This window comes from Canis lupus, chromosome 24, assembly GCF_048164855.1.
Source record: "Canis lupus baileyi chromosome 24, mCanLup2.hap1, whole genome shotgun sequence".
Lineage (NCBI taxonomy): Eukaryota > Metazoa > Chordata > Mammalia > Carnivora > Canidae > Canis > Canis lupus.
The window spans coordinates 12,932,516-12,946,331 of record NC_132861.1 but is presented as its reverse complement, the minus strand read 5'-3'; the positions used below and the strand labels follow the sequence as shown (position 1 = coordinate 12,946,331).

The 13,816-nt window shown below is 40.6% G+C and overlaps 1 protein-coding gene across 5 annotated transcripts in view; it reads right to left on the bottom strand.

The window, feature by feature from the left end:
- The window catches only part of FLT1 (fms related receptor tyrosine kinase 1), a 178,921-nt gene that overhangs the window by 139,436 nt on the left and 25,669 nt on the right, over positions 1–13,816 (bottom strand). For all 5 annotated transcript variants that reach the window (XM_072795627.1, XM_072795628.1, XM_072795626.1 and 2 more), the window contains exons 2-3: positions 11,299–11,395; positions 10,487–10,713 (exon numbers count right to left, since the gene is read on the bottom strand). In XM_072795627.1, the coding sequence (XP_072651728.1) occupies positions 10,487–10,713; positions 11,299–11,333 (262 nt within the window). In that variant the 5' untranslated portion in view covers positions 11,334–11,395. The remainder of the gene's footprint in view (positions 1–10,486; positions 10,714–11,298; positions 11,396–13,816) is intronic.

Below are 13,816 nucleotides of genomic sequence, written 5' to 3'. Positions count from 1 at the left end.
CCTGAACAACTTGGAAGCAAAACCACCTTCAAATATCCACCCCAGTGGGAGGAAAAATGGTGGCACAGAGATAGGGGTAGCATGAATCTCCTGGCAGAACTTGGAAATCCAAAACAACAGACTGATAAGAAATTCTCACTATTAAAATCAAGCTTGGGGCAGCCCCGGTGGCTCAGCGGTTTAGCGCCGCCTTCAGCCCCAGGTGTGATCCTGGGGACCCGGGATCGAGTCCCACGTTGGGCTCCCTGCATCTCCCTCTGCCTGTGTCTCTGCCTCTCTCTCTCTCTGTGTGCCTCTCATGAATAAATAAATAGAATCTTAAAAAAAAAAAAAATCAAGCTTGGCCCTGTTATCAAGTGCCAGTGCTCCCTTGGTGGCCTCTGTGTCAGCCCCCTCCTAACCAAGAGCAGTCAAACCAGAGAAAGTCCTGTTTTATGAAGACTTTCATGGAGGAATTTCTTCAAAGGGCACAATGGGCAAGCACAGGGGGAGCTCGGTCACACTCCTCTCTAGCAGGGTCACAGGTCCTCCGAGGGAGCAGCTACCAGGCAAAACATTCCTTCCATGGTCATGGGCATGGGGAGCTGGGAGCCAGGACTCTGGTCAGGTCCTCCACTGATGACTTGTGCTACCATGCGACTCTCTGGGGCTCAGCTTCCTCAACCAGAAAGTGCAGTGAGTACATTCCTATTCCCAAACTTATGATTTGCCATTCATTCCCTTGAAATGTTCACACTGGGTGTGGCACACTGATATCCCTGGGCGGGCTGGCGAGGAAGGCAAATGAGTGGAGTAGCAGGATGAGAGAAAGCTGGCAGTTTGAGAGTATGGGAGCCTGGTCTGAAAGAGGTAGTCCTCACTTGTGGCCGCCAGTTGTTGCCAAGTGGAATAAAAGCCAGCATGGCTAATTTCCAGTTTTTAAAGATAAGTAGGGAATCAGGTTTTTATGTGAACTCCTCCAATTATTAAATATTGGCAGCCAAAAGCACTCTGCCTGCCAATCAAAACGTATGTCAGCTGAATCTGGCCCACACACTTCCAGTTTGCAAGCCTGCACCACACGCCACCTGCCCCCACTCCGTTCATACTGCACACGGAGCTCCAAAGGGGGTGGGGCGGAAGCCCTGGCAAGACCATGTTCGATGGGGACTTCGGGAGTCGCCTAGATCTGGGTCCAAAGCTTGAGTTGGCCACTTACAAAGTATGCAACCTCAAGCACTATATCGAATTTATCCTTTTCCGTAAAAGGAGACTTACACTGGAATTTATTCCATTGTGTTATCAGGATGAAATGAGATGATATAGGTAATGAACCTGGGCCAGATATCAATAAATGACAGCGACACACACCAAGTCCTAAACAAATCTCGACAGTGGGAAGACCTAGAGGCATCATCTTATCCAGACCCACCAACTGATCCCCTGTCCTGTGTTTGAATACCTAGACACACGAATGCAGCATGTCCCAAGACAGTTCATTTTGGATAGTTTAGATGTTAGAAAGTGTTTCCTTAGGTCAAACTGAAGGCTGCCTGTCTTTTTTTCATTCTTAGATGGCAGAACTGCCATCTAGGTTCATAAAGTCAAAGAAGCTTAGTCTCTTTTTCATTTAAGAAAACTTTGAAGGAGACCATTAATATATGTCTCCCGTTTTCCCACCCCATTCTTCTTTAAACATTTCTATTCCTTTCTTTAGTTGTTCCTTGCCAATGAGGATAATAAAGTCATCCACTTATTTGCAGCTCACAACCACAGGAGGCAGATGCCCATTTTACAGAAAGGGAAAATAAAGTTTAGACGGGTGAAGCAATTTGCTTGGAATTCCCATTTTCATCTTCTTGAAGTGTGGACTAAATGGTAAGGCTGGCACCATCTTTATTGTGAATGCTACGTATTTATTAATGCAGTCCAAGATCGGATTCATTGCCTTGGCCAATGTGGAGTCTATCACACGTGGGCTCTCTCAGCCACAGCCTCCCCTGGATGGTCCCAGGGCAGTTAGTGGGTTTTGCAAGCCACACATAGTCCTTTAACTTATTTCTGTCAAATCTCCTTTTTTGTTAATCCCAGTTCACTGTTCTAAGGCAGTCTGAAACTTTTTGGATCATGATTCTGCCACATGACAGGTGAGTCCTGCCCCTAGATTTTGCTCACTTACTCAGCATGCCCTGAATTTCCTCATCAAAGTCCAGGAGATGAGGTAAGGCTAACCTAGCTGAAAAATCCTATGTTTCTTTCATTTAGCAAACATTCTTGAGTACCTCCTATGTATGGGCCCCTGTGCTGGGTGCTGAGGTAGCAGAGTGAGAAAGGCACAGGGGGTAGGTGAGAGCAGCGGAGAAAGGTAAACAGAGTAGGGCAGCAGCAGGAGCACCAAACCTAGTTTAGGGGAATCTGGGGAGGTGCCCAGAAGGGGTGATGTTTAACTTGAGGCCTGAAAATAAAGAGTAAGCTGGTGAGGAAGAGCTGGATGGAAGTGTGGGGAAGGGGCAAGTGTCCCAGGCAAAGGTCCCTAGTCTACGTTCCTCTTACTGCTCTTTCCCATAGTGCTTTACTATTGGCTCATTGTAACAGATTTCGTTGGCCTGAACAATCATGGGCCCCTTGAGAGGGGGTTAAGGGTATCATCTTTGTAACTTCTATTCTGCCCAGCACGGGGCCTTTCAGGCAAAGTGATTACTGCTGACTGATCCTCCTAAGTACAGGCACAGAGCTATGCCCTATTGTCTCATTTGATCCCCTGACAACCCTCAGATGCAGTCCTCTTCTCATTTCACAGGTGAGGAAGCCAGGGCTCTGAAGCTGATCGTTTTAATGAGCATAGCAGCCAGCCCAGTAAACACAGTGCATATGACAAGCCAAACACTAAAACTAAACGTTTCACAGGTATGAACTGTTAGAGGTGGGGAAGAGCAAAAACTTTGTTGTCCTCTCTACTGTGCACTTGTTCCGGGACCACTTATGTGAGCAAAATACTTAACCTTTCTGTGAAGTAGAGGTAAAATGACAGCATTATTCAGAGGGCTGTGGAGGAAATGAAAACCATCATGTTATGCACAGTGCTCACGGTGGTGTTCAGTGTTAACCATTATTCTTCCTAAGGAATTTGTACAAAGTCAAAGATCTAACATGTATCAGAACAGGGCTTTAAACCTAATCTGAACCAGATCGTGCGGTTTCAACTACGGTTCACTGGTTGACATCTGATGAGGGAAGGCAGGGTGTTTATGGATGTAGTAAGTCACCAATGTTGAGTAGAGCAGTCTCTGAGCCAAGATGATGCCAAGGCAACCCAGCAAATTGCAGCAGATGACAAAACAATGAATACTTTAAATAGAATAGCAGGGGAAAACTTAAGAGTATTAGAACTGCAAGGACCATAAAGATCAAAACAGATCTTTTCTGGGTCTCCAGGCAGAGCAGGCATTTCATTATCATTGTTAAAGAAAGTTACAAAATGTCAGAAACTTAAGCCTTTTCAGCTTAAGGAGATTTCTCCTGAAAAAGTCCCTTGCTCGTTCTTCCTATACGATGATGTAAAGGAGCTTTTTAAAAATCTTCAAAACCATAAAATTTTGAAGTAACATTTTTCACATTTCTTGATTGTAGAAGGAAAGAGAGGGCGTGGTCAATTTTATTGCCTTTGGACTTCACTGCCATCTTGAGATTTCATGAGTGTACCTCAATTGTTAACTTCTCAAAGTCTTAGGTTGCATTTAAATGGCTCACTCAAGGCTATGTTCATTCTGATTATTTTTTAGTATTTATGTAGTTGTACTCGATGCCTTGTGATATACAATTGTATAGCAAAGCTTAGCCAGCTGGCAAACTCAAATTTTCTGATAGGGAGCCTAGGGAGCGTCAGAAAATGCTCCTTCTGAAGGAAGAACCGAACATTTGGCAGATACCATCAAGTGCTAAGGTGGAATTCCTAGGAATACACTAGGTGAACAGAGGTCTGGAGCAGGTGCCAAGGAAAGAAGATGCAATGCTCCTCACTGTCCACAAATCTACTGACAGGAGTGGCTTCCACCCCAATAACACGTAAGCATTTTCTATGGCCAAAGACACGTGGTGCCTAATGACAAAAATGTTTCTAAAAAGAAAATCGGAAATGGCAGGACTTGAAGATACCAAAAAGGACTTCTATCAAATTTTCAGAGCTGGAAAGGAGAATGGATAAGAATAAAGTTACTGTTCTCTAAACTCTCACCATGTGGTCCTAATCAGCTGCCCCCAGTGACTACAGAATGGATAATCTCCCTCATGCTTGCACCCTAGAGGGAGTCCATAGCTGGGAGGTAGAGGGGTCTGTTTCCCAAGGAAAAAAATCTGCCATTTCAATCAACAGTGTCATCAGTGTATATTTTAAATCCTAGAAATATTTCTTTCCCCTTTTATAACTTCATCAAAATGAAAAAAAACAAAAACAAAAAACCAATCCAGCAAAAACTGACCTTGCACTAGATTTCTGAGAAAGTTGACTGCATAGACAGGCCAGAGTGTTCCCAGGAATTCCTTATAGAAGATCATTTATTGTAGAATTCTGGAAATGGCACTGGGGCCCCCAATAAGGACTATTGGAGTCATCCTCTTCACTCCTTAGAAAGATCCACTTTCGGACAACAGTTATTCTCCAAAAGAGTGAAACCTGTGCATTTAAAAATGCTCACAAATCTATTCTGAGTCATGGTCTTAAACCATGGGGACTCTAAAATCCTAAGATCCTTAACTTTGCTCTTTTTTTGCTTCCCACAGAACAAGCAACAGGGCCTAGCAGGTTTGTAATCCACATCTGCAGACAGATGCCATCTGCTGATGGCAACTCCAGGGGCAGACCTATTGGTGGGAAACACAAGTTCAGGGAGGTGGTGTACGGAACCATGCAGCGCGGTGCAGACACATCAACAGGAGAAGGGTCACCACTCTTGAGTTCTCTCCACACCTCTGTTTTGGAAGTGGTATGCAAAAAACATCATATAAGCTTACATAACTGGTGCTGTTTTCCTAAATAAAAATTATAGATATGACCTAACCTGTCTAAACCAGGTAACACTTTCATAAGTTGGCTTGTTCAAACTTGGATAAGTTTGAAACTTTTAACTTATTTATACTGAGTTCCACAATAAGACATACATTTCACATCACACCCTTTAAACTTTTGTTTCCATTTTATATGCATATGCATGCACACAATTATACACTCATTTATTTTACATATATGTAGGCATGTGTGTGCATATATGTCTAAGATGGAAACAAAAGTTTTATTTAAAAATGTTTCCCCAAACAATGTTCATCCTTACCTTTTGCAATATACTTGGTTATTTTCCATTCTATTCTGCTTTTAAAAAAAAAAAAATGCTGATTACAACCCATTAATTTGATTCCACAGACCATTACCAGGTTGGGATGTACATTTTAGAAAGCCCTGATCAACTTGATATATACCATAGAGCTCTATGTCTCTTTCCCACGTTGCACAAGCTAGAATCCAGCAATGGAACACTGTGAGTGCAGATGCCCCCCAAATAACTTCTGTTCCCAACAAGTGACAGCACAAAGCTCCCTGGGATCAGGATTTATTTCTCTAAGGTCTATTGCGCAGAAAAACACTCTGCCACCAGCTTAACCTATCATTCCTTAAAAAAAAAGAAAGAAAAAAGAAAAATCGAATTTTGAAATTTAAAAAATTTAATAACTGTACTATTCTCAAAGATTAAAATGACCCTTAGTTTAGTAGCTGAAACTTCAGTGTAGTGGAAATAGCTAGGGACCTGACCCGGATCCCCATTCTGGCTTGTCATCTTCTTAGCTCTATCTTCTGAAGGTCACTGAAGTGGTTCTCTTATATATAAAATGGAAGTAATAATACCAACATAGTTTATCTCAAAGATAATTATGTAAAAGCTCTTCATGAAAATCTGAAGTACTATACAAATGAGTACATGTTTATGCTCAGAACACTCAGAATATCTGTGCCATTAGTAATTTTACTGGCTAGAGGTCCCATAGCCAGGTAGAGCTTTTTCTCATTTATGTGAAGGCATAATGATCATTCTCTCCCAGAATATCTGGAAAACACTATTTAAAAGTAATCTCTACACGCAATGTGGGGCTTGAACTCCCAACCCCACAATCGAGAGTCACATGCTCTACTGACATAGCCAGCCAGGCTCCCTGTTGCTCCCATAATATCTGAGTCCACAAAACCTTATACTACTTTTCCATGATGTACCTAGTGTGTATAATAACTTTTTTTTTTTTTTTACCTAAAATTGAGCTGTTATGCACATCTCATCAGTTTGACACAAATGAGAGAACCAATGGAGGAAAACTTTGCTATGAAAATGCTCCAACTCATTTGCTTTCATAGACTTAGAAAAACGATCAGGGAAAGCAGAAAAAAAGAGACGAGTTTTTCTTACAGGGAAGAGGTAGAAGATAATCACCCAACGATTACACACACACATCCATTGTTTTTCCCTTTCTAATTATAATTTTTCAGGAGAAGACATCATATTTAAGGAGTCCTGAAAGGCTTGGTTGTGGAGAGAGGAGGAATTCGGGCTGACTCCACTGTGTGGGGAGCTCAGCATGCTAAGTTCAAGGTCTTTCCAAATAGACCGGAGATGCTGACAAAATATTACATACTTTGGAGATACCATTAAAAACTCTTCTGCTCAGTTTTCTTAGTTTATGGCCACAACTCATATATTAAAACAGTAATTTCAATGAATTCCTCCAACTTTTAGGAAAGGCTGAGTTGGAGCCAATTTCTCATGTATACTAGAGGGTCAGAAAAGCCATGCAAAAGCATTCCTTCTCTGCAAAGGGGATGAACACCACCTAAGTAGCCCTTATATAACCATTCATCTAGAAACCTTTTAGGTTTCTAAATTAGCAATTAGCAAAGCATTAGGAGTGCTTTACAATTTGTTTTTATTTATGACTCAGAATTCTGTAGCTGTAATTATGGGGGGATTCCATTCATCTTACATAAGCAACTTTCTAAAATGTATATAGTATTTTTCAGCTACTGTCATTGAACAGCCATTTGTCAAGACCACCCCAAGGGTATAGATCAAGAGACAAGGATGACTGTCTTCATATCAGGGTAATTCAGTGAGACAATACTCTACTTGGCTATGGGTCCTGGAAGAAGCTGCCCAGGTGCCCCTCCAGAATTCCAATTGTCTCTGACTCCTCTCCCTCAACCACCACAGCCCAACCACCCACCAAGGCCAACTAAATCCCTCCAACCCACCAACTTCTCTCCTTTCTGCACATCTACCAGAGTGACCTTGGACCACCGGCTCTCCTCCATCAATGCACACAACAGCCCCATCCCGGTCTTGTTCCTTCTGTCTTGCCCTCTCTGGATCTCCTCCAATCACTGAGAATCTGAAAGGAAAAATCTGACTATCTTGTTCTGCTGCTAAACTTTTCCGGATGCTCCCCACATAGCCTCAAAGTGAAGTGGATCTTAGGTACTTCACTTGTAAAATGAAGAGACAAATTCTTCATGGGGTTGTTGTGGAAATTACATGGCATAATATAAACAAAACCACTTGCTTAAACGAAACTTTTTACAGATGTAAGAAGTTATTACATTAAAGGAAATTGTAATTTACCAAACAATTCAGTAATTAAAGTGGTTAAAAATAATTACATGAATAATTAAATTGATGTCATGTATTATGTTAGAAACTTGGTGGATTTATATAAGCTGTAATGCCGAAGTGGTGATGTTGGTTTTTCTGCACACCACGTTATCAGATATTATGTCCAAATCAGTGCTCAGGTGAGAAATGTGCCTATGACACAGCAGGCAGTCAACAATGTCTAGACAATACTTTGGTTATAATTCACATGCTAGCTTTACACAGACAAAGCTATACGGGCCTGATTCTTTTTCTTGGAACTCTATCAGACTACAAATCTACAAAAGATTTTTTTTTTCAAAAGATTTATGTAACGCTGTTACTCATCTTCTTGGGCGATTAAAATGAAAAGCCAATACTTCCACAGATGCTTATCAGGAAACAGAAAAATGAGCTCTAAAGTAAATATTCTGCAGTAATAAATAAGTGATAACCAGTTGATACCTAGTGAGTAATCACAGCTGTATATCAGGAACTGGTTAAAGTTTAATGAATCCTAGAGACTCTTCTGAGTCATCGACCTGCAATGTAGTAAATATCCAATAAAAATGGAAGCATAAGGCCAAGGTTTTTTCAAAGGAATTGATACAATAATGAAAATAAAAAATGCATAAAATGTTAGGCTATGTGCAAAAGTTACATTACAGTTGCTTAATAAATTATATCGCAGTTCCCCCTGGATTTCAGGAAAGTGTGTTTTGAAATCAACATCACTATCAGGAAAGACCACAAACCTAGCATTACTATTCAGAATCCAGTTTAATAGGTGTGTAGGAGGTAAAGGTGAAAATAGCTGAATGTTATTTCTTAGGGAAAAAAATAAAAAGAGATTTAAAAAAAAATCCATTTAAGTATTTGATTTGCAAGTCAGACTGATCAACCCACAGGAGAAAGTTTTATGAGAATTTTAGTATCAATGAATTTTCCCCTATCCTCCTAGAGAGATGGGAATCAAAGTGTTTTCTTTCTTCCACCAGTGCTGGAAAGAACACAACATTACTATGTGGAGCTAGGAAAAGAGAACAGATGGCTGAGTATGTGACTTGTTCCACCACCATCAAACTTTGGGTCTGTTTTCTCCCTGAGACACTAAAGTACCTCTCTGAAAGTCTCTGCCCCTACTCCGCATCTTTCCCACCCTGCCCCATTTCCTGCCTCTCTTCCCTCCTATGGAGGTGGGCTGACTTCCCCAAGATCCCAGGTCTACCTCCCCCTCTTACTTTGAAGTACACTGGCGACATTCCTATGATGGCAAACTGCTGGTGAGTTGTTATCTGGCCCCCTGGAAAAGTGCAAAATGTAAAAACTGGGGTTTGGAAGAAAGGGGTAGGAAAGTGGCTTGGTCTAAAACAGGCTGATAAAAGCTAAAAAGATGTTCCTGGCGGTACCACACAACTGCTCTACTGTCTCCCAAAACAGGAGTTCTGAATCTGAATTATTATGTGTTATACTCGGGAAAAACACTGCCTCACTGCCTTATCTCAAAAATTAAAAAAAAAAGAAAGAAGAAAGGAAAGAAAGGAAAGAAAAGAAAGAAAAGAAAGAAAAGAAAGAAAAGAAAGAAAAGAAAGAAAAGAAAGAAAGAAAGAAAGGGGATCCCTGGGTGGCGCAGCGGTTTGGCGCCTGCCTTTGGCCCAGGGCGCGATCCTGGAGACCTGGGATCGAATCCCACATCGGGCTCCCGGTGCATGGAGCCTGCTTCTCCCTCTGCCTATGTCTCTGCCTCTCTCTCTCTCTCTCTCTCTCTCTGTGACTATCATAAATAAATAAAAATTTAAAAAATTAAAAAAGAAAAGAAAAGAAAAGAAAAGAAAAGAAAAGAAAAGAAAAAAGAATCCTATCAAAACGTAATTCTGTTGTATTGCTTCCCATGCAAAGACTCACTAGCCAGTAGACCCACTATATATTTTATCTTTAGGCTACTGACACTGTGGTTGCTTGTTCTGTTTGTCTTTTAATTTGATTTTGTGCCTGAGCAGCCTACTAATTTTGCTTTGAGGTCTTTCTGTTGTTTTTTAAAATCCCATTCAATAAGTTTGGGAAATTGGCTGGAACTAATAAAGAAGGAGAACAAAATGACAGGCCATTTTCCTCATTCTTTCTCGGGGATCCATTTCAACTATCAATATATATTTCTTTAAAGATTTGGCATTTCTTCCCTCTGAGTATCACTTCATCTATTCATTCTCCAAGGAGTGAAAAACCGTATCATAAAAATTATGATTGAAAAAGGATTCATGTCTATCTTTTCCCCTTTCTACTACATAATGATACATGCCAGCTCTTGTGTCATAATAATACTTGCTTAGTGAACATGAAATAATACATTATCAACTGGAACCAATTTTGTAACATTCAAGGGACATTAGCCACATTACATTTATAAATTTAGTAGAAAGGACCATATTTTATAATTCTGACATAAAAGAGAATACAGTTGTGTTAGAGAACACAAACATCTTTTGTTCTGTTTTGCTCTTCTAGGTAATTAAGAAATAGAACTAAAATTGTGTCATTCATTTATTCATCCAACAAACTATGTGCCAGCCACTATCCTAGGCACCATAAAGACAACTGTGAACAACACAGACAAGAGTCCTTCCCTCAGGGAACACACAATTGACTACCAGTCCTTGAAAATCATGGTTGAAATTGACCCTCAAGAAATGCATTAAAAATGCATTCCACCAGTTTCCAGGCAGAAGCTCTTTCCTGGCCCACTTCCTTCATTGCTCAGAATACCCACTTTCCAAGGGATCAGGGTGGATTTATAACCCACTGCAAAGTGATAACAAACGGAATGTAGAAAATGGAAATCCTACCATTAATAAATATATAGATTGTAGATTCTGTTTTCTTCTTCTTTGAAGCAGGTATAGATAGATATTTGCAGCTATAGAAGCCAGTGTGGTTTGCCTGAGCCATGTTCAAGGTCAAAGTACTGCAGAACTGTTTGCCATTCCTTCCACAGGCAGATTTAGTTATGCTCAGCCTTTTGCTTTCCTTTCTCACTGTTTCAGGCAAAGACCATGAATGGGCTGCTTCCCCTCTGCAATCACAGATAAGAAAACAAAACACAGTTAGGGCTGGGGCCAGGTCCTAAGCATCCATCTCATTAGGAAGCACTAGTCTGAGGGCCTTGAAATGTAGTCCTCTTCTTCTTTACAGAGAAGCAACACATCTAGAAAGCTTTTAAACAACTCGGAAGAAAAATGCAAAAAATGTTCCTTTCAGGGCATCCCTTCCCTGTTTCTCCTGAGTAATATCTCCCTGTGAAGTTGGATACTTTGCAGATTACAAGAGACCCCACATGTCCCCAACTCTGTTCTATGAGAGGTAACCCTTCTACTCTACCAGGGAACAGTTGATTTTGCGTTTAAAAAGGCAATCAGGAGATCCCTGGATGGCTCAGTGGTTTAGTGCCTGCCTTCAGCCAGGGGTGTGATCCTGGAGGCCCGAGATCAAGTCCCACATCAGGTTCCCTGCATGGATCCTGCTTCTCTCTCTGCCTATGTCTCTGCCTCTCTCTCTCTCTCTGTGCCTCTCAAGAATAAATAAATAAAATCTTTAAAAATAAATAAAATAAATAAAATAAAAAGGCAATCAGGTTATCCCCAAACCAACAGTCACTTACCTACATTTGAGATACAGTGTCTGGCCTGCTTGCATGACGTGCTGGGTGCCTTTTAAACTCAGTTCAGGACCTTTTAATTTTGAGCCTGAACTAGATCCTGGAAAACAAATTTTGGAAATGCATTATTTGCAAATTGCCTTCTCTCTCTCTTTTTAAAAGTCTTATCTTTCCATGAAGGTAACTTTTAATCTTTAACTTATTTGTGTATGCAAAAAGGTAGGGTAATATTAAATTCTCTTAATTCACAATTTTTTTCTAGTCCAAGCCTTCTTCACAAATATATGTCCTACTTTGCCAAATGATTTCAATAATATCCCCAAACCCATTAATTTAGAACATTAATAGATTCAAACATGTTTCTAAATGCAGCCATGTTAGGAATATAAAGTAGCATTAACAACTCTCAGGATTAAATGTCAGTGTCACTCAAAACTGGATACAGGCCTCGCCGATCATTTTTTTCCAAATACAAAGTATAGAAATTTCCTGGGTTCTAGACATAGCTCAGTGATTAGTAAGGCCATGATATTTTGGGCGAGTCATTTCTCTTTCTAAACCAGTTTCTTCATTTGGAAAACCAATTATAGACCAAAATCAGTTTTAGAAGCCTTTTGGTTTGTCTTACATAATTTCCAAGTTCCCTCTATAATGGAACAGAAAAAAGGGAACTATTCATCTCTACGTGACATTTGACAAGCATACTTCATGGGGAATGCTGTGAGATAATGAGATAAGCCAAGCAAAAGTGCCTAGAAATCTACACATCTCTACACACTATAATAATAATATCCACCCTAGGGACTCTGTGTGCTACTAGCCAAGCCACCTCTCTCTCCAGATCTCAGTTCTCTTATCTATAGAATGAGAAGCTGGGCTAGATGACCTTGGATCTCTGACTCCGTTTCTGACATTTCCAGTCCCATGATCCTGGGAGCCACTGGTGCTATAGAGGATGATCCTCTCCTGAAGTGGCATTGGGTATGGACTCATCACAATAAATATCAATAAGGATCTCTCTGGCCTCTCCCTGCCCCCTCTCCCTCCTCCTGCAAAGGCAGCTGCAGATGCCTGGTAAAAGCAGGAGATCAGGGGCCCAGGATTAGCAGGGACAAGCATTAGGAGATGGCTATTCTTAGAAGAAAATTTAAGCCAAACTTGGAGCCAATCCTAGGAAATACCTTTTTACTTAAAAAACAGGTTCATGCAGTGGAATTAAAGATAGAAGACTGAGCTGAATCCTCTAGGTTTTAATGTTAGATCACAGATCTGTGAGATGAGATACACATGTCAAATTCCAAGGTTAAGTATAGCAGTGCTCTCTAGAGTTACTTGTGGGTCCTAGTATCGCAAAAACGAGACTCAGCTTAAAAATGTGCATTTGAAGCTTAATTTCTCCATTTACTAGCTACATGGCCTTGGCATTCCTTAATTGTTGCTCTTTAATATTCTCATGCATAAAACCAGAAAACCCATGATCTATCTTGCAGGCATGGTATGTGGATTCAGCGCTGTGTCATCTAAGTGGTGATGCTACCTGATGTGTGGCAGATGCCCAGTCACTGCCATCTAGCAGAAATGCTTTCCCCCACTTCTGTCAGAGAATATTTTGCTGAGATGTAATTGCAAAGACATCACATTAACTTAATCTGCATCTCTGGTATTGCTGGTGATAAAAATTAACGTAAAAAGTAATTTTTATACATAATAGGTCCTGGTATCAAATTACTACCAGGAAAAAAAAATGACTTGATATTAACTAATTTAAATTAAAATCACTGTTTCATATAGATCCAGTTGGTCTATCAAATAACCTCATAGAACCAGTCAACCCATTCAGGTACCCAGGGAAGGATTTTATACTTTACTCATCTATGTGAGTTTCCTGAGGCAACATATAGCTCAAAATCAGTGATCCTTGAGAATACTAAGTGTTTCTAAAGCCACAGCCAGCAACTGATAACACCTATCCTGAAAAATTTCCAGGCTAGAATAATTTCTACCCTTCTTTGTGGCATAGAACTCTGGAGATTTAATTGAGTAGTTGTTCATGTGCTAGAAAAAAACTCCAGCGAAGTTTCTTGCAGAAAGTTCTGGCATTACTTCGGGATGTCTCTGTGGTTTATGTGCAGATGGTGAGCTTTCTCATCCAAGAGAAGCCAGGGGAAAGAAGTGTCCCTTTTTATGACATGACATGAACCCCACTGCCTGCTATTTCATTTCCAAATCATAAGAATCTTTATCAGCATCTTAGAAAACCAGTACTCCTGACTGTTATCAGAAAGAAGCTTTGACCTCAAAGACCCACCCAAATCACAGCTGAGGGAAGTGTCATCTAGAGAAGATCTCCTTAAGAGTACACCACCCACACGCTCCTTCCTGCACTCCTTATTCCATCCTCCCACCAAAAGCAAGCATCACAACTGAGCAGTTAAATAAGACACAGAAAATAACAGTTATTGGAAAGTTTAGGTGGAAAATGCTAAGAAAAATATTTTGCTATATAATTAGTTTCCACTGA